Below are 24,622 nucleotides of genomic sequence, written 5' to 3'. Positions count from 1 at the left end.
CACAGAAAGATCCCGTGCGCAAGCCGGGACTCGAACCACAAACCTTCTTGCTGTGAGGCAACAGTGCTGACCACTGCACCACCATGCTGCCCAGCCTACAAACTGAAGAACTAGAACTTGTTAAAATAAAAATACAGCATTGCTACATGAATATAATATGCACTCTTTTCTTCTTACCTCTACTGTGATGGTAGAGGCAGGCACTGCAGTGTACTGGGGAATATAGGTTCCTTGCATAGGAGCAGGTGCTGCAGCAGGCATGTACTGCAGGTGAGAAACGTGGGGCAAAGACAATCATAGCATAAAATTATGTCATTATTAAAACATTGGCACACATGATGTGTCCTCCAGAATTCCAGGATTAAAAGTAATTTTTGACACGTGACTGGAAGATTGTTGTAAGGCAGTAAGTACAGTACATGTCATTTGTTCTCAAGGTCATTACATATTAGAGTTGTACAATCACTATTTTGGATAGTTTGACCAGGCTGGAGAGAGCTCTTTAGACAAGCACAGTGTTGGCTATATAGTTAGATGATTTCAATCATAGCAGATCACCTATTATATTAAATACATACAAAGGTAAAGAAACACACGTGTATGCAGAGTAAGATGAATGAGGAAAAATGGGAGACTCACAGTGCCTGTAGTGCCCAGAGACAGGTGATTCATCTCCTGGGTGAGAGGGGCCATTATACTAGAGGGGTGAAGAGACAAACTGGGCTCTATGGCTGTACCTGGGGTGATCGCAGCACCCTGAAACAAGACACATGACCAGCGGAGTGCAGCACTGAGGTAAAAGGGCAACATATTTTTGGCAACAAGAGGCAGATAAATTAATAATAAATATGATAATCATGCAGTCTGACTAAACATGAACATGAATCATGAGAGGTGAGATATGCAGATCAGAAGACTAAAGTAGAAGAATGGACATTAAATGAAAGGAAGTGAGCATGAATAGAAAAACACTTACAAAGAAAGACTTGCAGGTAAACAGGGAGCTAGATAAGAAAAGATAGTCACAGTCTATGTACTGTATTTTACAGTGGAAAAATGCAGACACTTCAGATACAACATGTAACCTGATGGGATAAAATATACAACTAGATGAAACACATCTAGACTTCCAAGTCAAGTCTGACGACTGCATAACTTTGCACAATGCAGCTAATCAGCAGGCTGACTAGAACATGCTGCTGAAAAAAGTGGAATTGCTTATACAGTTAGTTTCTTTGAAGAGAGGAGCTTTGATGCAGCCTTTACACCTTGATATGCTGTGTTTTATTTCCCACGACAGCTCTGGTACAGACTCAACAGCTCTATGGGTTTAATCGGAGACTCTTCACACAGTGTACTGAGAAGCCTGGCAACCCTGCGGTAAGCAAGGTTCATTTGCAATGGTAGTATTGCTATGGCTGTGAAGAAAAATCAAAACAGCAGTTAATCATATTTTTTTGATGATAGTATATTGATATTTCAGTCCCTGGTATTGCTACTGTAATGTATTGCAGTATATCATTGTTAAAAACTGTAAGTCTGTGACCTCCAGTCCTCCCAGAACCAAGGAGGATGGGGACTGGAGCACCGCTCACTGTTCCTCCCACCTTACAAATAGAGGCCTGGATGAGGCCTTCCCTCCTTTTCTTTTGTCTGTGTGTGTTGGTGCTCACCTGAGTTTGCCATGCGTGTTTGAGTTTGTTTCATTGTGAGTAAACCCTCACAATATGCATTATGATGTTTAAGTTGTTGTTTAGTACATTAACATGCCCAAGTTAAGGAGTAATGTTTGGTTTATTTGTTTTATGGATACTGGTTCTAGCATATTGATTGAAAATATACACTGTATTTAATTTGCATGCATTAGGCATAATTTATTACTTTATTTTCTTTAGAACCGTGGCACTCAGTGACATCAACTGCTAAACACGCTGACAATAAACAACGATTTATCAACCATTTATCGAAGCTTCCACTTTCCTGGTGGTTTGTGGCTCCAGTTGAATCATAATATCAAACAATCATCACCCGAAAATATTATGGCAGCTATATTTCAGTGTGTTCAGTAATGGTTTACAAATGTGCAACTCTGCAAATTTTACTCTAATAACTTGGAATGAAAAATTTGAATAAAATATTTTTGACTCAATTTGTCCATTGAGATTTCAATATAATGTGTTGCACAATTCATTAGAATAACTAGGTGAATCTAAGCGAGTTGTATTTCAACTCTACTTGACATTTTCAGAAATTATTGAGACTACAATTGCAATGCAGTATGTCATGATAAAATCATATTGACCCATGTATTCTGACACTTAACATCATGAAATCTCTGCCAATCCCAAGAAATATGAATGACCCCTCAAGGCCCATTCACTCACTGATTGTTGGAAAAAGCATCAGGAACTGTTCGAAAAAGCATCAGGACCAGTTTGGGGATAAGTGGCTTCCACAAGGATGCTACGACACTTTCACACTTCCTCTGGAAAATGTGGGATGACCTGATCTACCTTCTAAGCTCATGCTGCCTCTAGGAATGAAGAGGGTTTTTGAAGTGTTCAATTCCACTTTCCATGAGCTTAGACAGCATCAGAAGATCAATGTTGGTATCGCTCCAGAGAGCAGTAGTACTTCTGGAACTGCAGAATGTTGGAAGGACACAAGAATTACATATCAGGTATTTTAGACAACAGCCCAGTTTAGTAGCAGTCATGTTAACAACTTTGTATCCATCCAGTTTTTTGTAGGGGTGATCATGACAACTCAAACTCACACAAGTTAACACACATGGAGCTGGAATTGCAGTGATATTAAGTTTTCCTCTTCTTCAGTTATAGTATGTTAAAATTATTCAGAATTCTGAATTTGCACAGATGCTCACACACACACACACACACACACACACACACACACACACACACACACACACACACACACACACACACACCGACTGTCAAAGCTGCTAGCAGTGGTGAGACTCGTCCTACTGACTTGCATCTCCATAGACCTGTTTGGACAACATGCCCACACACACTGTGGATGTCTCATTAAACTCCTCACCAATAAGCTTCCTACCTCATCTTCCTCACTATGCTAATTAATATATAAAGAAGTGCGTTGAAGTAATCTGGGAATTACATCAAGGCCCACAAACACAGTGCAGAAGGCACTTCAATGTGTGTGTGTGTGTGTGTGTGTGTGTGTGTGTGTAATTACTGCACAGTGAGGATGATGAGGTAAGAAGTTTATTAAGGAGGAGAGAAATGTGTGTGTTTGAATAGATTTTATAGGGTGCAGGCTTATATGTATTGATAATTGAGTAAATGCATTTACTCCATTATCTTGAGGAATAATATGTAGTCATATGTCACAGTGAAGCTATGTGTATTGACCAGTTGTATGCATAACCTTTGAATTTTAGTCCCACAGACTTGTTAAGATGTTAATAATGAACTGCTAAGTGATTAGCAGAGGTGTGCTTTGATACCTAGATCTGTCAATGAGTTCAAACCAGTAATCCAAGGTATGAGTCATTAAGTGAGGCACAGCAGGGAGGAGACACCAGTGAAGCCTTTGCTACCATAGGAACAGGATTAAGCTACTGTGTCTCTGAGTCACCCTCTCTGATAGCTTTAATTTGCAAAGCTCCTCTGTATCCAGAAAATACAATGAGTGGCCAACACTTTTGTTGTTTAACAGGGATTTGGACTATGCAGAGAGGAGACTAGGGATGCACATCCCAGACATGCGTTTGCAGCAGTTGTTTTCTCTTCTCTGTTCTTAATTCATTCCTTGTCCTGGACTGTTCTTGCTGTCAATGAGCGCGCGCAATATGAGCATAACGCGCATAATCTAATTTCACCCCCCGAACATGCTTGAAATTCGCTGAAATTCGGCACAATTGTCTGGTCTGGCTAAACATTCACTAATCAAAAAAAAAAAAAAAACCACCACAAAAGTCTATAGCGCCACCTAGGGAGCCACACAACTAAAAGATAATTTTTTATAATTTGGAGTGCTATAATAACTCCCCCCACGAATGTCCTAAAAACATGGGACCAACACGGTTGGACTCGTCTCATGTAGATGCAAAATTCATACAATATGACCCCTCACCTATCTACAACTGAATGTCCAAAAATTGCACAAAACTGTCAAAATCAGGACTTTTTTTTACTCCCCGAACAAAATCTATCTCCTCCTACGGCATTAATGGTATCGCTTCCAAACTTTCACACATTACTCTCCCAACTGTGCTGATTAAAAGTTATTAAAAGTTTTTATATGAATTTGGATTTTATAAGCCCTCAAAGTGGGGGACACACGTTTCACGCTGACAATGGACGCCCATGGGGAGACCGTCTCCTCTCAGGGTACATACTGTCAAACAGACGCTTCTCACATCTACACCATACATCCCACACCTTTTAAAAACACACCACTGCATTCCTGACAAATATCCCTACAAAAATATGGTATTATGTGTCACTTTTGACCAACGTATGCCGACTTATTCAGCTTTTACACACTACAATTCTGTTGTTCCTCCTCTCTCTCCACTCTAGCACAGATCAGAGACAGTGCAGTGGGGGAGGGGTTCTTAAAGGGCCAGCTCTCAGCTCTGCTCTCACTCTCTGCATCAGACTCAGGCTTCCAATTCAGATTCAGATTCAGATTCAGATGACTTTATTTATCCCGAGGGGCAATTAAAGTACGGTACAACTGAGCAGCATGACATTAAAAAACAACAGAAAAAAAACAGGGACATGACAGTGGGAATAAATAAGAGAATAAAAATAAGATTAAAGATACAAATAAAATAAATATACTACATACAGTATGTACACAATGTAAAATGAAGAGTAAGGTGACTGGAGTGAGTGAATAAAGTGCAGACAATGTAAACAGTGTAACAGTGAAGACAGGATATTGAGTAGTCCGGGCAGAGTATGTAGGTGTGTGTGTGTGTAGGGTGTTGGTGTGGGGAAGGTGTTAGCAGCTGGAGTTAAAGAAAAGAATGGCTTTGGGGACAAAGGTGGCTTTCCTCCTCTCAGTTCTGTAGGCCACACAGCAGAGGCGTCGCCCAGAGGGGAGCCATTCAAATGCAGAGTGGAGTATATGTGAGGGGTCTTTGATGATCTTGGCTGCCTGTCTCAGGGCCTGTTGGCTGTAAACGTGTGAAAGAGTTCTGACAGGCAGGCCGATGATTTTGGAGCACACTGATGCAGTGCGCTGCAGTCTGTTCCGGTTCTGGAGGCTGAGGGAGTGGAACCAGCAGGTTATGGAGGATGTGATGATGCTTTCCACAAAGGCGTAGTAAAAAGTCATCATTATGGGCGCGCTGACTCCAAAGGAATTGAGTTTCCTGAGGAGGAACAGTCTTTGGTGACACCTCCTGAGAATCTCCTCTGTGTTGGCAGAAAAGTTCAGGAGGTTGTCAAAGATTGTGCCCAGGTATTTGTACTCCTCGACCACCTCCACTGGCTTCCCGTGGATGGTGGTGATGACAGCAGAAGCCAGATCCCTCTGCATGCTGGAGAAGGTCACCACCATCTCTTTGGTCTTGCTGACGTTCAGTTCTAGTTTGGAGCTGTCACACCACTCTACAAACTCCTGAAGAGCGGCTCCATGATGTTGTGCTGGGCCTGACAGCAGTGACAGGAGAACTGTGTTGTCAGCATATTTCACCAGGTGGCAGTTGGGCTGTGTGGATCGGCAGTCATCTGTGTAGAGGATGAAGAGCAGGCGGGAGAGCACACAGCCCTGGGGGGAGCCAGTTGAGGTGAAGCGGAGGTCCGAAAGGGAGTTGTTGACCCGAACTTTCTGAGTCCTGTTGGTCAGAAAGTCCAGAATCCACAGTATAAGCTGGTCGTCCAGATGGAAGCAGGAGGAGAGTTTGGTGGCCAGGATGTGGGGCTGCAGTGTGTTAAATGCTGATGAGAAATCAGCGAACAGAAGTCTGGCAGAGGAGTTAGGAAGCTCCAGGTGCTTGTGGATGGAGTCCAAGATGAAGATTTTTGCATCCTCGACGCCTCTGCATGCGCGATAAGCAAACTGGAGTGGGTCCATCAGGGGGTCGGTTGCTCTGATGATGTGCTGTTTTATGATCTTCTCCATGGCCTTCATCACCAGGGAGGTGAGGGCCACGGGGCGGAGATCGTTCAGAGACTTAGGGTTGGTTTTTTTGGGGATGGGGATGACTGTGGAGTGTTTCCACAGCTGGGGAACTGTGTGACTGTCCATGGAGTGTTGAAATAGAGTCCGGAAAACACTGCCTAGTTGCCCACACAGTGCCTCAGGACTCTGCTGCTGATGTTGTTGGGGCCGGGTGAGCTCCTTTCCCTGGTCCTCCTGAGGGCTCTCACCACGTCCTCCGTCGGGACGGTGAGTGCGGAGCTGCCAGGTTTGAATGAAGATCTGGTCTCCTCAAGCTGGATGATGTTGTCCGACTCAAACCTTGTGTAGAATGAGTTGAGGTTGTCAGGGAGGGAGGAGGGGTCACTGCTCTCCACCTGGATGGCTCTGGGGGTGGTGATTGCAGTGTTCACAGAGGCCATGGTTTTGAGGCCCTGCCAGGCTGAGCGGAGGTCCCCTGTGGTGAATTTCTTTTCCACAGTGTTTTTGTACTCCAGCTTAGCAGTTTTTATGGCCCTCTTAACTTCCCTGTTGACCTCCTTTTTTTCCAGTGCGGAGCCGGTGAAGAAAATCCTCTTCTTCTTGTTAAGGATTTCCTTAAGCTCCTTGGTGATCCAGGGTTTGTTGTTGGGGTAGATGGTGACTGTTTTTGAGGGGATGATGCTATCCACACAGAAGGAGATGTACGATGTTACTGTGTCAACTTGGTCGTTGATGTCATCAGAGGGAGAAAGGAGGCTGTCCCAGTTAGTGGATTCGAAGCATCCTTGGAGAGTGGAGATACTTTCCGCTGTCCACTGCTTGATGTTCTTGGTGACCTTCTTCATCCTCTTGATGACTGGGGTGTAAGCAGGGGCCAGCAGGATGGTGTGGTGGTCTGCTGAGCCAAGAGGGGGGAGGGGGAGGGCTTTGAATGCATCTGGTACAGAACCATAGCATTTGTCCAGAGTCTTCCCCTGTCGGGTGCTGCATGTAATGTATTGCTGGAAACCTTTGAGTGACTTGTCAGGGGAGCAGTGGTTAAAGTCACCCAGTAGGAACTTGGGAGAGTCCGGTGATAATAGTTCTAGTTTGTGCAGAGTGTTGGTAAAGTGCTCTGTGGCTTTAGCTGCATCAGCTCTGGGGTGAATGTAAACCAGGATGAGGAAAATCTGTGGGAATTCCCTGGGGAGGTAGTAAGGGCACAGGGAAACAGCCAGGAGCTCAATGTCTGTGGTACACAGCTTCTCCCTCACAGTGACTGTAGAGCACCAGCTGTTGTTTACATACAGACACACGCCACCGCCATGTTGTTTTCCGGTGCGCTCACTGTCTCTGTCCAGACAAAGGGGTGGTGAAAAGCCGTCGCTGTGAAGCATGCCGTCGCCGTCGTTGTGGTTTAACCACGTCTCTGTAAAAGCCAGAACGGAGGCCGTTCTGAACTCGTGCTGGTGGTTGACGCAGGCTTGCAGCTCGTCCAGCTTTTTTTGCCATTCCTCAATGCATAGTGGCCTGTATCCTCCATCCCTATTTTGCAAACTTAAGTTTGCAGGCGTATGACTGTCTCAAATGGAAATAAAACACACAAAACAGACAAACTAAAACAATAAAAAATAGATAGAGCAAAAAAAAAAGAGGAACCCACACTTAAATCTACAGCATAATTCCATCCATCCATCGTTGTCTTCCGCTTATTCCTTGCTAGTTAGGGTCGCAGGGGGCTGGAGCCTATCCCAGTATCTACGGGCGAGAGGCGGGGTACGATTTGAGAGAATCCAATCAGCCTAGTTCCCGAATTGCATGTCTTTGGACAGTGGGAGGAAGCCGGAGAACCCATGCAGGCACGGGGAGAACATGCAAACTCCACACAGAAAAATCCCGCGCCCGAGCTGGGACTCGAACCCGGAACCTTCTTGCCGCGAGGCCACAGTGCTAACCACTGCACCACCATGCAGCCCCAGCATAATTCCATCAAGTGTAAATTATAAAATCTGCCACCATTACAATCTCTTTTTAAGTAAAGAATGCCTTGTATCATTAAATTAAATTAAAAAAAAACAAACAGAAAAAACACCCACGTTAACTTTTATCAACAAAACAGCTTGGCAGACAACTTGTTGCAGAGGACATGTCAAGGCTGTCAATGAAGCATTTGCTGGCTAAAATTCTTAAGGATACATCACCCACTTCCAGGGAAACAGAATATCAATTACTCAAGATGAAATATTTTACATTTACAAGCATGTGGAATGTATTGTTGGACAATTCGACCATATCTTAAGGCCACTTAAGCACAATTTCCTCCAGCACACCAGTGGGGCAGTGAGCAACTGGTGGAAAAATAAATGTAAATAATACATAACATGTGAATAGATCCTGATAATAATATCTTTAAGGGCTATTGTTCCTTGGTATAGGTCTCCCTTTTTGTAGAAGTCAAACATGATTATACTTGCAGTACCCTTTGAATCCAGCAAGTGGAAGCCTTTTAATGTGAATGCCAGAGTCAGAGTTCAGCTCTTACTGCTGGTAAAAGGAAGTCCTGGGTTGATTCAACAGAGTAGTTCTGCACTTGTTTGGGGTTGTTGCATTTATTATTTAACTTTTTGAAACATTGGTGATTGAATTTCTTAATAAAAGTGCAGTTATAACATATTTTTGAGATGATTTTTTTTTTTAAGTCAAAGTAAGAAGTAGGAATGTATAACAACTACAGGTTACTGAGATGAGAAATGAATTCTAGACATTATATGAGATGTGAGCTGCCTGTCATTTTGGCATTCATAATATCAACAGTTCATAATATTATACATACATTTATTCACAACCTTTTATTTTTCTTTAAATTTAGAGAGTTTCCTGTCAACCAGACCCAGAGACATACAATGAATGAATAGGATGGTATGCTCACTCAGACAGGAAGAAAAAAGGAATCAAATCTGAAAATGAGGAAATAAGAAGTAATAGCGAAAAGGATTCCTTTGGGAAAAAGATAACATGACCAGGAAAAAAAAGAGGAGAGACTGGTAAATTGAACTTACTGTAGGCTGCATAACATACTGTTGATGCGGCATCCAAGATGTGCTCTGGACCTGTGGCAGGGAGAGATGACAATACGATAAGAGAAGAGAAGGAAATAGAAAGAAGACAGAGAAGGAAGAAAGGAAATAAAGTAATTAAAGAAGGACAGGATGGCCATGAGAAGAATGCAGAAGGGAGGTCAGGATGAGAAGAAAGGAATGAAAAGATCAAAAAGACAATTGTTGTAAATGGGTAAGAAATGATGGAAGGGAGAAGATAAAGAGGGACAAAGGAAAGACAGAATGACAAATTGACCAAAGACAGGAAAAACCAAAGGGAAAAGAGAAAAAAAATTACTCATTAACTAAAGTCTTTACAAGCCTTTTTCAGAGCCTCAGTCCCTGTGGCATATGTCTTAAAGAATACTACAGTGGAAATGGAAGGTCTACTATACAGTATGTTATCGTCACCGCATTAAAATAATGGCCTAATTCATATTTTCAAGTTTTTGGGAAAACAGAAAAAAAACCTAGCCAAATGCAGAGCATATGATATTTATTAATCATTTCAAACAAAAAGGCCTTGGCAGTGGATGACTGTTGACATACATAGAACGTTGTGTGTCAATTATGTAACATTAAAGAATAAAGTGACTTAGGCCAATTTTCAAATGTCAGGTAAATCAAATTGGTCTGGAGGCATTCCCTTTCCTCACTTCTACAGGTCTTCTTTGCTGGATTTTTATTCAACTTAACCCATTTCCAACATCCAGTTTTGGCAACTTTTTGAAACCTGACTATTAATACCCTGTCCTTTAATACCATAAAGCAAATTCAAAAATTAAATAACTCTTACCTAAATTGAACAAATGTTAGGTAAATCAAACACTGAGGAGGCATGTCCCTCTCCTTACTTTTCCAGCTCTTCTTTGCTGGGTTTTTGTACCTATCCCAGTTCTATTCAGTTTATTCCCTGAATCTTCATTCTCGGTCATCTTGATTTGCCTAATTATGTGGCAAATTGTCAAAAAAGTGATGACATTTGACGGGCATCACATGTTTCATGAACTGATCCTGTTGCTTCTTGAAGCAGCTGCCATCATGAAAGCTTGTTAAATTCCCCAAGTCAGACATTTTATCCCAAAGAATCAAAAATGTCGACTTAGGCAAAATATAAAATGATCCTTTCAACTAAGGATTTAGGGAATTTTACCAGAGATGGCCAGCATGATCAAGAGATGATTTAGGCCAAAAACTAATTTTCATCAAAAACTCATTTAGGCCATTATTTTAATAGGGTGACGTTATGTTATATAATTTTTAGTGGATATGGAGACCACAGAGACCACAATACAGTTAAATAATTACTATTTCACTGTGAAGGTTCCATCATCAAAGACTGTCTTGGCCAGACAATACTGTACCACTTTCTTCTTATACAGCTACCTCTGGGTAGCCCTAACATGAAGAGAAACAAGTCCCTGAAGGTCTGTTTGTGTTATGTAGGCCTCTGCTATGGTAAGCACATATACTGAAGTTATATGTGTATCTTCACATACCTATGTGTCTATGGGGAGTTAAAGTAATACACAATAAGGTATTGTGCTGTCCTCACATTGACAGCCATGCTGGAGAAAAGTGTTATGTTTTGTTATATCTGTTTGGGACTATTTCACCTTAAATTGAAATTATAATGAAGGAACAATTTCACTTGGTGTGGCTTTTGGAGAATTAATTAATATAGAAAATGTCAAGTTTTAAACCAAAGAATTACAACAAGTCACCTGTATGCAAAATTATTAATTTAAGATTTGAAGATCAGATTGCATGAAAGGACATGTTGAAGCCAAAGTCACCACATTAGAAAATGGACCTTGAAGTATTGTGTTGGCTTACATATACAAGTTTTCCTAAAGTATCAAAGATTTGGAAAGAAATCAACATGAATGGAAACTTAAAAAATGTAGATTTATTCATTGAAACATATAGTATACTATCATGGACAGACAGACAGTTTCCATGCATTTTTCAAGATGTCACTGCCCATTTCTGGAGCATGGTAGAGCCTTTATTGGACTTCAGCAGGTGTGGTCTGGGTCAGTAAACTTCAGACACCCACCTGATATGTTGAAACAGGGGAAGCAGCAATGAAGGGTGTAATTGATGTCTGTGCAATCATCCGATTGGTGGAGATACTGTATGGTGTAGAGTAGAACCTATAGAAGAGAACAAAAAGGTGACCATCATCAGGACCACATTATGCATTCAAGAGAGATCATTTTGAACCAGGAGCATGTTTATTGAGACCTTACTGCAAAGAGAAGAAAAAGCCTCAAAGGTGAAAATTAGCCATTTTGTCAACCTACAGCTGATAAAATGCATCAGACATCTGCCATTAAAGCTAAAATGGATGCACAAACTATTGCAGCTTCAGTCTGCACTATACCTTCAAAGAGAGCGGAGAATGAGACTTGAAACTACAACAGTGGTGTGTGCATTATGTTACAATCGTCTGCTATACAAAATAATAAATGATATGTGTCAGTGGAAGAGATTTTTCAGTATTGCCCTTTGTTTCCTCCTACACGTATAGTATCAACTGGGAAGTGCTGTTTCTGGCACATGTGCATTTTAACTGTTTGCTTCTCTCCTTCTACCCTTGTTTGCACTTTTGATTTTGCTCCATCTCTTGTTATCTTTTCATTTCACTGTGAAAATCCTGTGGTGGTATAAACTTAACCTTGTGGTGCTTTATTTATCATGTGTAGCTAGAGAGGACATGTTTCATCTGGGAGGCCATGTTGCTGTGCCCAATCGATCACAAGGAGTCTGTTGATGGAAAAATGGAGGAAGAGGAGAGAAGCCCTTCTCTTCTAACTCAATCTAATGATTCTATAAAATTGTACTTGCCACAAATCATTTGTTGCCTGATTGAAAAAAAAATGGATTCATTAACTAAATGCTTTGTTGGCTCATTTTAAGTTACCTCTAACTTCTACAGACATACATCCATATAATTTTATGATTGTGGATTCAGATTTTATATATAAGGATAGGTATTTTTTTAGATTAATGATAACATGAGCACAGCTGGCTGGCTGTCATAAGCCATAAAAGACAGTACATTTCTTCTGGGGGGGTGGGGGGGGATATAGAATAAAGGCAGCCTGGGCAGTTGGCTGCGTTGTTTTGTTAAGGATGACGACGAAATTATTTCATTGATGCCCCTTTTTTCATGACCATAACGAGACAGTGACGAGATAAACATAGCTCTTCGATGACTAAAACATGGCAAGATGTGTGTGAATTTTTGTTTACGATACAAGAATGGATGTAATGTTAGTGGGCATCCGTCAGATGTTCAAAATGCATGATATTTCTGCTTACTGTGCATGGGATCTGTCAATTGAAATCCTAAAATGTATCAGCAATGCTGCTGCATCCTTCTTTGGTCACGACCACCACCTGGCATGCAGCGCACATTCTGCTCAACACACCTGTGGTCACTTGTCACAGACAGGTGCAGGATTTTTTTTTTTTAACTTAGCGACCGCAGGTAATAAGGGCTAATGGTGTTTATTCCCAGAGGAGATTGCTGTTGTGGTGACAAGGGAGCTTAGCAAAAAGGAAAAGGCTCTCAATTTACCGGTCACTCTACTTTCCAACCCTCATCTATGGTCATGAGCTTTGGGTAATGACCAGGGGTGAAAGTGGCTTAAAAGTCTTGCCGGAACTGTAAAAAAAATGGGCACGCCCAAAGGGTGTGCGCGCCGCCGACAAAGTTTTACGGTTTTTAATCGGTTTTGAGTGATTTTTATTCCCATTTTCGGGTGTCTTTTCCCCACACAACTGCAGCCCCCATAGCCTCACCCTTCCCGCGCTACCCCTGGAAATGCTTTGAAAACTGCTTTTTACAGTAATTGCCCACTACAGTGCTAACAACAGGGAACAGGCAGACATGCATACATGAAAAAACAGATCAATATCACTCAGGCAGCCAGCAGCTTCGTTCTTTGATTTTGCCCTCTGTTTGGTTTTCTTTCTTTTTTTTCTTGAAAGCAGATCACGTGTGGTTTTAACCAATCAAAACTAACAATGCTGGTAACGTCACCCATATGTCCGTCTGTCAGCCAATCAGAGCCGCCTCGCATGCGGCGACGCGCTCATGGGCACGACTCTGTGTCGAGGCGGTTTCACCAGTTTCACACTGAACGCGCAGCCTGCGCGGGGGAAGTCCATTCATTGTGCAGGAGGGTGACGTCACAAGAGGGCAAACCAAGCCCAGCAACTCGGTAGCGCTGCGCTTGCTTGCGCTCCACCCCGTGCAGCGCGTCGTGTCTGCCGCGTTTAACATGAAACCGCTTTCAGACGTGGTTTTTTTTTTATTTAACATGGGATTTGACTGCTCCCTTCTCCTACTTTTTTTTCCGGCCGTGAATATTTTACATGCTCACTTTCACCCGAGTGTGATCCTTGTCACTTTACTCCTGTCATCTCATTTGTAGCCAAACCTGTTGCTCTAGCCTTTTTGTTGCCTGTTCATCCATTGTGTTCTGCTTATTAAAAGTTTAAGTTCAACCTGCTCCATCTTCGTTCTCCGCATTTCAGTCCTGCTACACTATTACAACATGAGACTGCTATATATTTGGGACCCATTTAAAAAGAACATAGTTTGTGACTCAGAAGTCCCTTTCCTTAGACCCCCAAATAAGGTAATTTTGGACCACGTGGGGGCAGCAGTAAGACATTTTTGAATCACACTAATGCCACACCTTAGAAATTGATATGGTGATTATCTTCAGTAGTTTACTGACCAACACTGTCATTAATTTGGAGTCATATTTCTGTTCAACTAGTGTATGTCATTCCAGGTTTTCACTTTCCTTAACTTCTGTTCTTGAGGAAATTCCTGATTTGACCCAAAAAATCAGGGCAAACACAATAATTTAAGAGGTACAGAAGTAGCCTGAATGCAAGCAATTAAGCTACAGAGTCCAAGACAAAAGTTTGAAATCAAGAAGTATCATGCACTTGAATACAGACCCTATCTGTACGACTTGCATTAGAAATACTGTTACATTGTCACTGATGTATGCAAATGATACCAGGTTATTCAGTGTGGTCCTCTGATTGTGTTCATTGTATTTTTCATTATTGATGTGTATTGAGAGAGAAATAGCAGATAGAGGACAAGGTTATTGATGGTAATCTATCAGCCCAGAGCAGCATACTGTCAAAAACAACTCAAATTTGGCTGTTAAAATAAAAAACTCAACATGTAACTCCATAGAGAATATTACCATATTGAATTTAAAAAATGCCAATGGATCCCTGGTGAAATCTTGTCTCCCTGTCAGGGGTTTGCTGAAAAAAAGACCTATAAGTTATAACACACCTCACTGTCTCCAGGCAAAATATGTATGTGCATACTAATACATGTGTAGGCGTGGGCAGGAGAATAAGAAGAGGGTGGATACAAGGGAGTAAGAGAGGAAGGAGGAGGCAGAGGGAAAAAAAGGAAAAGACACTTGAAGTGAGTGATCAAAAAAACAAAGGATAGATTATGAGCCAAAAGCAGTTTGGTAAAAAGAGGAATTGTTTCCAATTAAAAGACTGGCGTCACAGCCGCCATTCTGCCATCCTCAAAGACCTGCAAACCTGTAATTGACTGGTACCCTTCCCTTCTCCTTGGCCTGACTTTTTCTGACCCAACGCAGTCCTCCCTTCTTATCAAAGCCCTTTCCTCCCTACTTTTGCACATCTCCAATTAACAGCATTAGCATTTCACAATCATGAAGTACCTTACTTAAAGGAGCTCCACTGACCTCAGAGGAGAGGTCAGAGAGAGTTTAAGCATGTAAATGCACAAATGCTTGCATATAAGTATGCATTTAGGCATGCAGTGGCACACAGGTATGCATGTGTACATGCGCGCGCGCACACACACACACACACACACACACACACACACACACACACACACACACACACACACACACATCACATCACATCAAAGATGACCAAAAGCAGTTGCTTGGAAACAACGAGGGAATCAGAAGACAGATATGTGTAGAAGGAGAGCAAAAGAAGTAATTGAAAGCATCCCATCAATCCATTTTCAATACCACTTATTTGTTAAAGGTCCCAGGGTCTAGAGCCTATCCCAGCTGACTTCAGGCGAGAGGCGAGGTACACCCTGGACGGGTCTCCAGGAAGCTGTCCATTGTGGACATTGTCAATCTAAAAGGAAAACTTTCCACCGACCCATTCTGCATTGTGCTGGTATCATACATCAAAGCAGGGCCAGCACGTATTGACAAACAACCATTCACACTCACAGCCACACTTACGGTCAATCTAGAATCACCAATCGACCTGACTTGCACGTCTTTGGACTGCTGGAGGAAACCAGAGTACCCAGAGAGAACCCCTGCAGGCAAAGGGAGAAAATGCAAACTCCACACAGAATAACCCTAGGCTCGAACCCTAAACCTTCTTGCTGCAGAGCAACAGTGCTAACCACTGCACCACTCTGCTGCTCTAATAATAATAACAATTGGAGGGAAATGAAAGCATATTAGGGTGAATAGTTACAGACTTCAAGAGAAAGAAAAGTATGAAGCAGAACAGGACACAGTATGATAAGTGAAAAAAAGGAAAAGTAGGGATATACAGTGGATGAGGACTGTGACAGAAAGGGGGCAAAGAGAAACAGAGCTGGAGGAAGCATCTCCTGGGATCACATCACCACTAGCATTCTTTGTAGACAGGACGTCTCAATTTTTTCCCTTGAAATAGGCAGACTCTTAGCTCTCTGCATTCATCCTGGATTCATCCTGTGCAGATAGCCTTGGCTGATGAAAGTATTACAGTGGCAATGCAATTCTGTCCTAATTTCCCTGTCAGCAATAAAAATCTACATGTTTAACAACTTGCATGCATGGGTGTGTGAATAAATACTCTGGCTGAGTGAGATGTGAGAATACCAGCAGGAATCAAACAGGGGAAGAGGGAGAGAGCATGTGTAAGAAAGTGTGCATATGTTTGGTCTGCTCATTTACATGCAAGTGTGCAGTTGAACTGCTGATGGTTGGCAAGAGCATGTATATCTGGGCAAGTGTACTTATCAGCTTTATGAGGGGTTATGTACAGGTGCCCAAGTTGAGACTTCTTTGCAAGGAAAGTGGACCAAAAATGATATTACAGACATCTGAAAGTGCAGACAAATTGTAAATCCAAAAGGAAAGCTTTCCACCTACCCGTTTTGCATTGTAGTGGGATCATACGTCAAAGTCATACCAGTCTAGAGAAGCAAATAGAGAGATTAAAGTGTAAAGGTTAAAAATGAATAATTTGTAAGTGACACACTGTTTGTGTAACTCAACAGGATTTTCCTACCAAATTAGCAACTGTCTCATTTAGATTTAGATTATTTTGTTAGGAGGGGCAAAAAGTGTTCAATCACACTGCTTCTGACATCGTTGTGAGATGATATTGGGAGACAGAAGTCCAATTGCATGCTCTTTGGCAAAATAAAAAAAATTACCACCTCATCATGGTAACGGCATGTTACTAAATCTCAGAGTCCTCTCAGTGATCCATCACCAAGTTCTCCAGCTGTTTGTGGCCAAATTTGATCAAATTTCCTTTTGCCACTAGTATTGCTAATCTGCCTCACAATTTAAGGATTTCTTCGTCATGACAATTCCGCACCTCCACCATGTTTTTAAAAATCAACCCCCTAGATTTTTTCTTCTTTTTCTGACAGACAGACAGGCAGACAACACAACGAGGAACAACATACGATTTCCAATTTCTTCTGCTTATCCTGTTAAGGGTCGCAGGATATGCGAGATGGAGCGTTTCCCAGCGGCTTTCCTGGATGGGTCACCAGTCCATCGCAGGGCCAACACATATAGACAGACAACCAGTCACGCCTACAGTCAATTTAGAGCATTCAGTTAACCTAGTCCCCATTTGCATGTCTTTGGACTGTGGGAGGAAGCTGGAGTACCCAGAGAGAATCCATGCAGGCACAGGGAGAACATGCAAACTCCACACACTCCGCCCGAGCCGGGACTTGAACTTGCAACCTTCTTGCTGTGAGACGACAGTGCTAACCACTGCACCACCATGCCGCCCCAACGTATGATTTCTCCTGTCTTAAATTAAACAAAAGCAGTGGTTTCACATGGTACTCCCAAGATTTTCTTAAATAAAAAATAATGGAGCCTGTTTTAGGAAAAACAGGCTATAAAAAAAGAATGGCCCCCTGAGGAGTACATACCAAGGCCGCACTGTTTTTCTTTCTCTCACCAATGCTGATGTTAAAAAAACACTGCTAAATTTTCCCCCTTGTTCTTCTTCTTCATCTGGAAACATGGATGGAGAGGGGTGGATGGGGGGGGGGACAATCATGCTTTAGCATGGTACAAGGTAACCAGGCCAAGTGTGCTCATAGTCAATATACTGTATATGGCTCCAAACAAGAAAAACTGGTCAAGAAGTGCACGTGGATCATTCAAGAATTGGAGAAATTCATTCACTGTATTTGCTTTAGTTGAAACTGTTGTTCTGCTTGTTCTTTCATTGACAAAATATATGTTTGTCAAATAAAGGAAAAAAACAAACAAAAAAATCCATGGATGTCAGAGTGAACATCCATTTCATTGTCTGACTGATGGAATAGACGAACACCAAAATGAATCAAAAATATTTTGTCACAAGCCAAAGACTTATAGTGTTGAAGTGACAAGAGTTCCTTGCTAGAATACACTGTTCACATTTTGAGAACTAGTTGAAAAGATTTAGATTACCATCTGATACCACAAAATATTGAGCTACAATATACAGATACACCTCAGCAGCATGGAGTGCTGCTCACACTTTGTAATTATCTCTAACTCAGGAAGAAGTGGTTCTGTAAAGGACGCAGCGATCCTGGGACCTGAACTACTCCTGCCACGTACCCATTGTCCCACGGCTTCCCTCGGAACCTGTCATTCCCATCCGACCGAGACCTCGCATCTGCAGCGGTGGGGTAAACCCGGATAACATTCGACTGTTGGAATACTCTTGTTGTGTGCAGCTCGCGACACACACCGAGGCGAAAGTGGCCCTTGTCAACAGCAGATCAGTGTTAAATAAGACGTTCATACTGAATGACTTATTCTCCCGTCATGATCTGGATCTATTATTTTTAACCGAGACCTGGATTTCTGCTGGAGTTGTTGAGTGCTCTGCCTTTGGTAAACTGTGCCCTACAAACTGCTCTTTCATTAGCACCCCAAGGCAGAGTGGACGTGGTGGTGGAGTAGCTCTTGTTTACAAAAACGTTTTAATAATCCAGCCGCTTTCCGTGAGGACTTATTCCACCTTTGAACTGCAATGTGTTACCATGGAATCAAAACGCAACCCACTGTTGAGTATGTTGATTTACAGACCTCCCAAACCAGATAAAGACTTCATTACAGAATTTTCATCTTTTTTATCTGATTTTGTGTCAATGTATGATCGTCTGTTGTTGCTGGGCGATTTCAATATCCACGTCTGCTGTCCGGATAAGCCCATGGTCAAGGAATTTTGTGACGTATTGGATGCGTTTGGATTCACCCAGCACATCGACCAAGCCACCCATATACTGGGTCATACTCTGGACCTTGTCCTATCCTATGGTTTTTCTGTTGAGAACATCACAGTTGACAATGCTACATTTTCTGATCATAAAGCCCATCTTTTTTAACATCAACATTGCTAATCCTGTTCAGATAGTCAAAGCTCTTGGACAATACTTCCGTCGCTTAAACCCTCAGGCTACAGCCCAGTTCACTGATTGTTTTTCAAGTAAAGATGTAGCCTCAGCTATGACTGCAGCTGCTGATGCCTCATGTAGCCCTGATGATTTAATTGTTTTATTTAACTCATCCTGCATAGAGATTTTGGATTCAGTGGCCCCTCTCAGATACAAACATCCCGATTTTAAACCTAAGGTGACGCTCGATGACCATACTCACTCACTCAGGCAGGCCTGCCGCAGAGCTGAAAGGAGATGTAAGACAGACCATCTTACTGTCTCCTTTCAAATTTTCAAATCTGCTTTGTCATCTTTTCAGGCTGCTGCCAAAGAAGCCAGAGCCAGACATTTTTCAGATATCATTAACCGGCATTCCAATAGACCTAAAATCCTGTTTAACACAATAAACTCCATCATTAACCCACCTCTTTCTCCAGCCCCCATTATAAATTCGGACGTCTGCGAGAACTTTCTTAATTTTTTCACTGAGAAAATTGAGAACATCAAAGCTTTGTTCCCTCCTTCTGCTCCATCTCCTCATACACCCCCACACCCCATAGCTACTTTCTGTCATTTCAACCCTGTCTCCATGGTCGATTTAAAGGACATTGTCCTCCACATGAAAACCACCTCGTCCCCTGGTGATGAGGTTCCATGTTCCCTTCAAAAGGAAGCCTTTGACGTCATAGGACCCTCCCTACAACTCATTGTAAACTCTTGTCTGTCATCTGGTACTGTCCCTGCTTGCCTCAAACATGCCGTTGTCCAGCCTCTACTGAAGAAACCCAACATAGACTCCAAATGTTTGAACAACTATAGGCCCATCTCGAAACTGCCTGTTATTTCTAAAGTGCTAGAAAAAGTAGTGTTGTCCCAGCTGTCCCCTTTCCTATCGCAACACGCCATCTTGGAGCCCTTACAATCAGGATTCAGGCCCTGTCACAGCACTGAAACTGCATCGCTGAAAATAACAAATGACTTGCTCCTCACACTCGACGCAGGTCAAAATGCAGTCCTGGTTCTGTTGGACCTCAGTGCAGCCTTTGACACCGTGGATCATGCTATCCTCCTCAACCGCCTGGAAGAGTGGGTGGGCATTAAAGGGACAGCACTACTCTGGTTCAAGTCATATCTCCAACATAGAACTTTCTCAGTCTCCATCGGTCATTCCTCATCTGCCTCTACCATTAACATCACAGGAGTCTGCCCAATCTCTCCTAGACTGTATAGAAGCCATTAAGCATCGGATGCCCAACAATTTCTTACAACTCAATAACAGCAAGACTGAGGTGGTAATTTTTGGATCCCCTAAATCAATACCCACAGTTACTGACAATCTCTCACCTCTCCTCCTTTGTTAAGCCCTCTGCCAGAAGCCTTGGGGTTATCTTTGAGTCTGACTTGTGTTTTAAAAAACAGATTAATACCGTCATAAAAAAAATTGTTACCACCAGTTGAGAGTGATCACCCAGCTCAAGTCCTCGCTGTCCTTTCAAGACCTGGAAACAGTTATCCATGCCTTCATAACATCTTGGCGGGATTACTGCAATGCCCTTTATTTTGGCCTCCCCCAGACCCAGCTTGCTCGCCTGCAATTGGTGCAGAATGCTGCTGCTAGGCTTTTAGCAGGCACCAAGAGGCAAGAACACATCACCCCTGTCCTCTCCTCTCTGCACTGGCTCCCTATCTGTTCTAGAATTCAATTTAAAATGCTCCTTTTGGTTTTTAAATCACTTCATGGCCAGGCCCCTATGTACATCTCTGACATGCTCCAGCATTACTCTGCACCCAGGTCCCTCAGATCTGCTGACAAAGGTCTCCTCCATGTTGCCTGATCCCGCCTCAAGCACAAAGGGGACTGTGCTTTTGCTGTGGCAGCTCCACGTCTCTGGAATGGTTTACCTCCTGACATCAGATCTGCTCCCACAATCACTACTTTTAAATCCAGACGAAAAACACATTTCTACACATCAGCATTCGGCTCTTAGTTCTTCTATTTTCTTCTATCTCTTTTATCTTGCCTTTTTGTATTGCACTTCATGTATACTTTTGTTGTGCCATGTTATCATGTTGCGCTATGTCCATGGCCTCCTGTGCTAATATGTGTGTCCTGCTTTGTTCTTCTCTATTGGAATGCTGTTATTTATTTTTTGCTTAACCATGTCTTGCTTTTAGCTAAATTTAGTTTTTTTTAGTCTTTTAGTTTAACACTGTACAGAACTTTGGCCAGTTCTCACTTTTTTTTAAATGTGCTATATAAATGAAACTTACTTACTTACTTACTAAGATAATGTACAGGGCTCAGGGTCGCAACAATATTCAGTGCAAATGATGGCATACCAGTGACATACCATTTGTATCATAATAAGAAAAGGTTGCGATAGAGTATTTCAGGTAGTCTTGTTTTTCTTTGTCCTTCAATGTCTGCATTAAATATTGGACTTTTTAAGTCAGGTGTTTATCATTGGGAGCTTTCTCTGATCTTTTTTTTCTCCCTCTCTTTTCATCTATGCAAATGAAGCAGACTGCATTGCTCTTGGTTGGGCTTTGAAAAATTCACTCACTTGACTACATCTTGGCAAAATCTCAAAAAAACTTGAAGTTACACTGATGTTTTTACATTCCTCTAAACTTGATTTTTTTCTCAATCTCTCCCTCTGTGACTGTTCCACTCTCCACTTCTCTTAGAATCCCTACACAAGTCATTCCTAGTTGTTCTATATTCCACACAGAGTTCTTATCCCCAAATTGGTAAATGATTTGAAAGTGTGCCCTAATGCTGAACTCTGCAATGTTTGGTTATTCCCCCAAACACTGTTTCTAGCCAAGGCCAAAAGAATATAAAATAACTGCAATAAAATAAGCAACAGAAACTGATGACATCTTTCTGAAAAAAACTCCACATCTCCTGGATTCATTCACGTTTAGCTGGTGGCACAGTGAGAAGGCTGCCTTTCCAATAATGGTCCAAGTGCTGGTCCAGCTCAGGATAAGCCTTTAAACCTTAAATTATCAATGTCTGTCTAGTGGTGCTGCCCCCCCCCCCCCCCCCCATGTCCAGGAGGGCTGCTTCTAGCACGCTGTGGTGCTGCCTGGTGGTTAGGCCCTTGGGCCTGGGTGCTTGCAGACAGTGGTTTTTGCCTGTTGTAGTGCTACTCAGTGCAGAGTGATGCGGGGGGCCAGGGATCTGGCATTGATTGCATTGGGGCAACCGCTGTCTATGGTGCTGTTGTGCCATTCCCTGGGCTTCTGTGGTCTTTCAGGGAGTACTACCCTCCTGGCTCCCAGCTACATCTCTCAGTGGACATGGGGCTAACACTGAGATGTCTAAACTTGTGACAACAAGGAGCAATAGGAAGTAACGCAAAAAACGAACAAACTAAAAACCAGCACAAGAGTACAACAGAATGTTAAAAATGAATTCACAAACTAAATGTTGCTTCAAGATGGCGGCGCGCACAGACGCAGCGGCTCGAGGCTCCCCAGTACCCTGCACCTTTCTGTGTTTTCTATGTCTTTTTTGTCTTCTCTGGATACACCCATCCAACAGTAACCCCATTTACAGCCACCAGGACCTGATAGGTATCGGATTTCGGGCAGAACCTGAAGTTACGAGCACCTTTTCATGGTCCCAAAACATCCCACTGGAGATAGCGAGACTGGCGGGAGCCCCTTGGATTGTTGTCAGGGCCGGCAAGCGCTGGAGGCAGCGAATGAAGAGGAAGCAGAAACGCGGATGACGGGCAGGCCTGCTAGTCCAGCTTAAGAAGCGACCACACAGACCTCCGCTACCATCTATCTTCCTCACCAGCGCCAGATCCCTCGTCAATAAGATGGATGAGCTACAGCCACAGATCACCGACAACTGCCTCACTCGCGAGTGTTGTCTACACCCGCAAATCCCAGACGCCTCAGTGGAGCTACCTGGCCGCACCATCCATCACCAAGACCAGTCTGGAGCCTCCGGCTCCGGGAAAAGCAAAGGAGGAGGACTGTGTGTTTATTTTCTTCAGGAGTGGTGCATAGACAACACAGTAATCGACACCTACTGCTCACCGGACCTGGAGGCCATGACAGTAAGATGCCGACGCTTTTACCTGCCACAGGAGCTAATGGTAGCCATTGTGACTGCGGTCTACATCCCCCTGATGCTAATGTTAGCCTAGCACTCGGCCATCTGCTGAACATGGAAAACAAACAACAGCAGGCTCACCCGGACGGCACCCACATCATCGCCGGGGACTTTAATAAAGCATGTCTTAAGACTGTTCTCCCCAGATTCCACCAGCATGTGCGCAACCAGGGGAGAAAACACACTAGATTGTGTTTATACAAATATTAAGCATGCCTACAGAGCGACCCCACCTCGGCCTATCAGACCACCTCTCCCTGCTCCTCTTCCCAGCCTACACCCCCCTCAGGAGGCGAACAACACCAGTTTATCAGACCATCAAAGCCTGGCCTGAAAACGCTCTCCTCCAGCTGCAAGACTGCTTTGCCTGCACTGAATGGAGCATTTTTGAAGACCAGGATCTGGACATATACACCAAGTCTATCCTCTTCTACATCAGGAGCTGTGTAGTAAATGTCACAGAGGAAAGACAAATCCGGGTCTTCCCCAACAGGAAGCCCTGAATGACAAATGAAGTCCAGACCCTGATCAGGGATCAGGAACTCAGCCCTCAGGACCAGGCTCTTTACAGCCAGAGCTGACCTGAGAAGGGGCATCAAACAGGCCAAGGTCTCCTACAAAAAGGAAATAGAGGGGTACCTAACGGACAATAACTCGCGTCAGATGTGGAATGGCATTCAGGCCCTGACCAACTACAGAGGCCACCCCCCTCCCACCTCCCCCAGCAGCAGCAGCAGCCTGGCAGAGGAGCTGAACAGCTTTTTTGCCTGGTTTGAGACCACCACCGGACACCTGCAGGCACTGCCCCCTCCCCCTGATTCCAGCAACCCACCTCTCTCCCTCTGGGAGCAGGAGGTGAGGAAAAATCTACGGGCAGTAAACCCCAGGAATGCTGCTGGTCCCAATGGTATCCCGGGGGCGGTGATTTAAGCATGTGCAGACCAACTAGCAGGGATCTTCACCAAACTTTTCAATCTCTCCCTGACACATGCCACCGTCCCCACATGTCTGAAGGCCCCCACCATCATCCCCATCCCCAAAAAAACCTGTCATAGACAGCCTGAATGACTACAGACCAATAGCCCTGACGTCTGTAATCATGAAGTGTTTTGAGCGATCAGTCTCTCAGCACATCAGAGACTGCCTCCCCCCCTCCCTCCCTCGACCCCCACCAGTTTGCTTACAGAGCAAACCGGTCCACAAAGGATGCCATCGCTCATATGCTTCACACAGCGCTGAGCCACCTGGAGACCGGGGAGAGCTATGTGAGGATGCTCTTCGTGGACTTCAGCTCAGCGTTCAATACCATCATCCCGGACATTCTCCATGACAAACTCCTGCAGCTCCGTATCCCCCTTCCCACCTGCAACTGGATTAAAAACTTCCTGTCAAGCCGCCCTCAGTCGGTGAGATTCGGCTCCTACAGTACCATTCCTCCACACTCTCACTCAGCACTGGATCCCCTCAAGGCTGCGTCCTGAGCCCTCTGCTGTTCTGACTCATCCGTGGTGAGGACAAGACAGTATACCGGGCCGAGGTAGAGAAACTGTCTCACTGGTG

At 43.4% G+C, this 24,622-nt stretch overlaps 1 protein-coding gene across 4 annotated transcripts in view; it reads right to left on the bottom strand.

The window, feature by feature from the left end:
* The window catches only part of LOC147253772 (RNA-binding motif, single-stranded-interacting protein 3-like), a 228,604-nt gene that overhangs the window by 5,823 nt on the left and 198,159 nt on the right, over positions 1 to 24,622 (bottom strand). For all 4 annotated transcript variants that reach the window (XM_086219056.1, XM_086219057.1, XM_086219055.1 and 1 more), the window contains 5 exons: positions 16,397 to 16,440; positions 11,257 to 11,353; positions 9,159 to 9,209; positions 640 to 756; positions 178 to 264 (listed from right to left, as the gene is read on the bottom strand). In XM_086219056.1, the coding sequence (XP_086075182.1) occupies positions 178 to 264; positions 640 to 756; positions 9,159 to 9,209; positions 11,257 to 11,353; positions 16,397 to 16,440 (396 nt within the window). The remainder of the gene's footprint in view (positions 1 to 177; positions 265 to 639; positions 757 to 9,158; positions 9,210 to 11,256; positions 11,354 to 16,396; positions 16,441 to 24,622) is intronic.

Source organism: Aulostomus chinensis, chromosome 11 (genome assembly GCF_037954235.1).
Source record: "Aulostomus chinensis isolate RoL2024-O1b breed Wild chromosome 11, RoL_Achi_v1.0, whole genome shotgun sequence".
NCBI lineage: Eukaryota > Metazoa > Chordata > Actinopteri > Syngnathiformes > Aulostomidae > Aulostomus > Aulostomus chinensis.
This window is presented reverse-complemented; position numbering and strand designations above follow the sequence as displayed.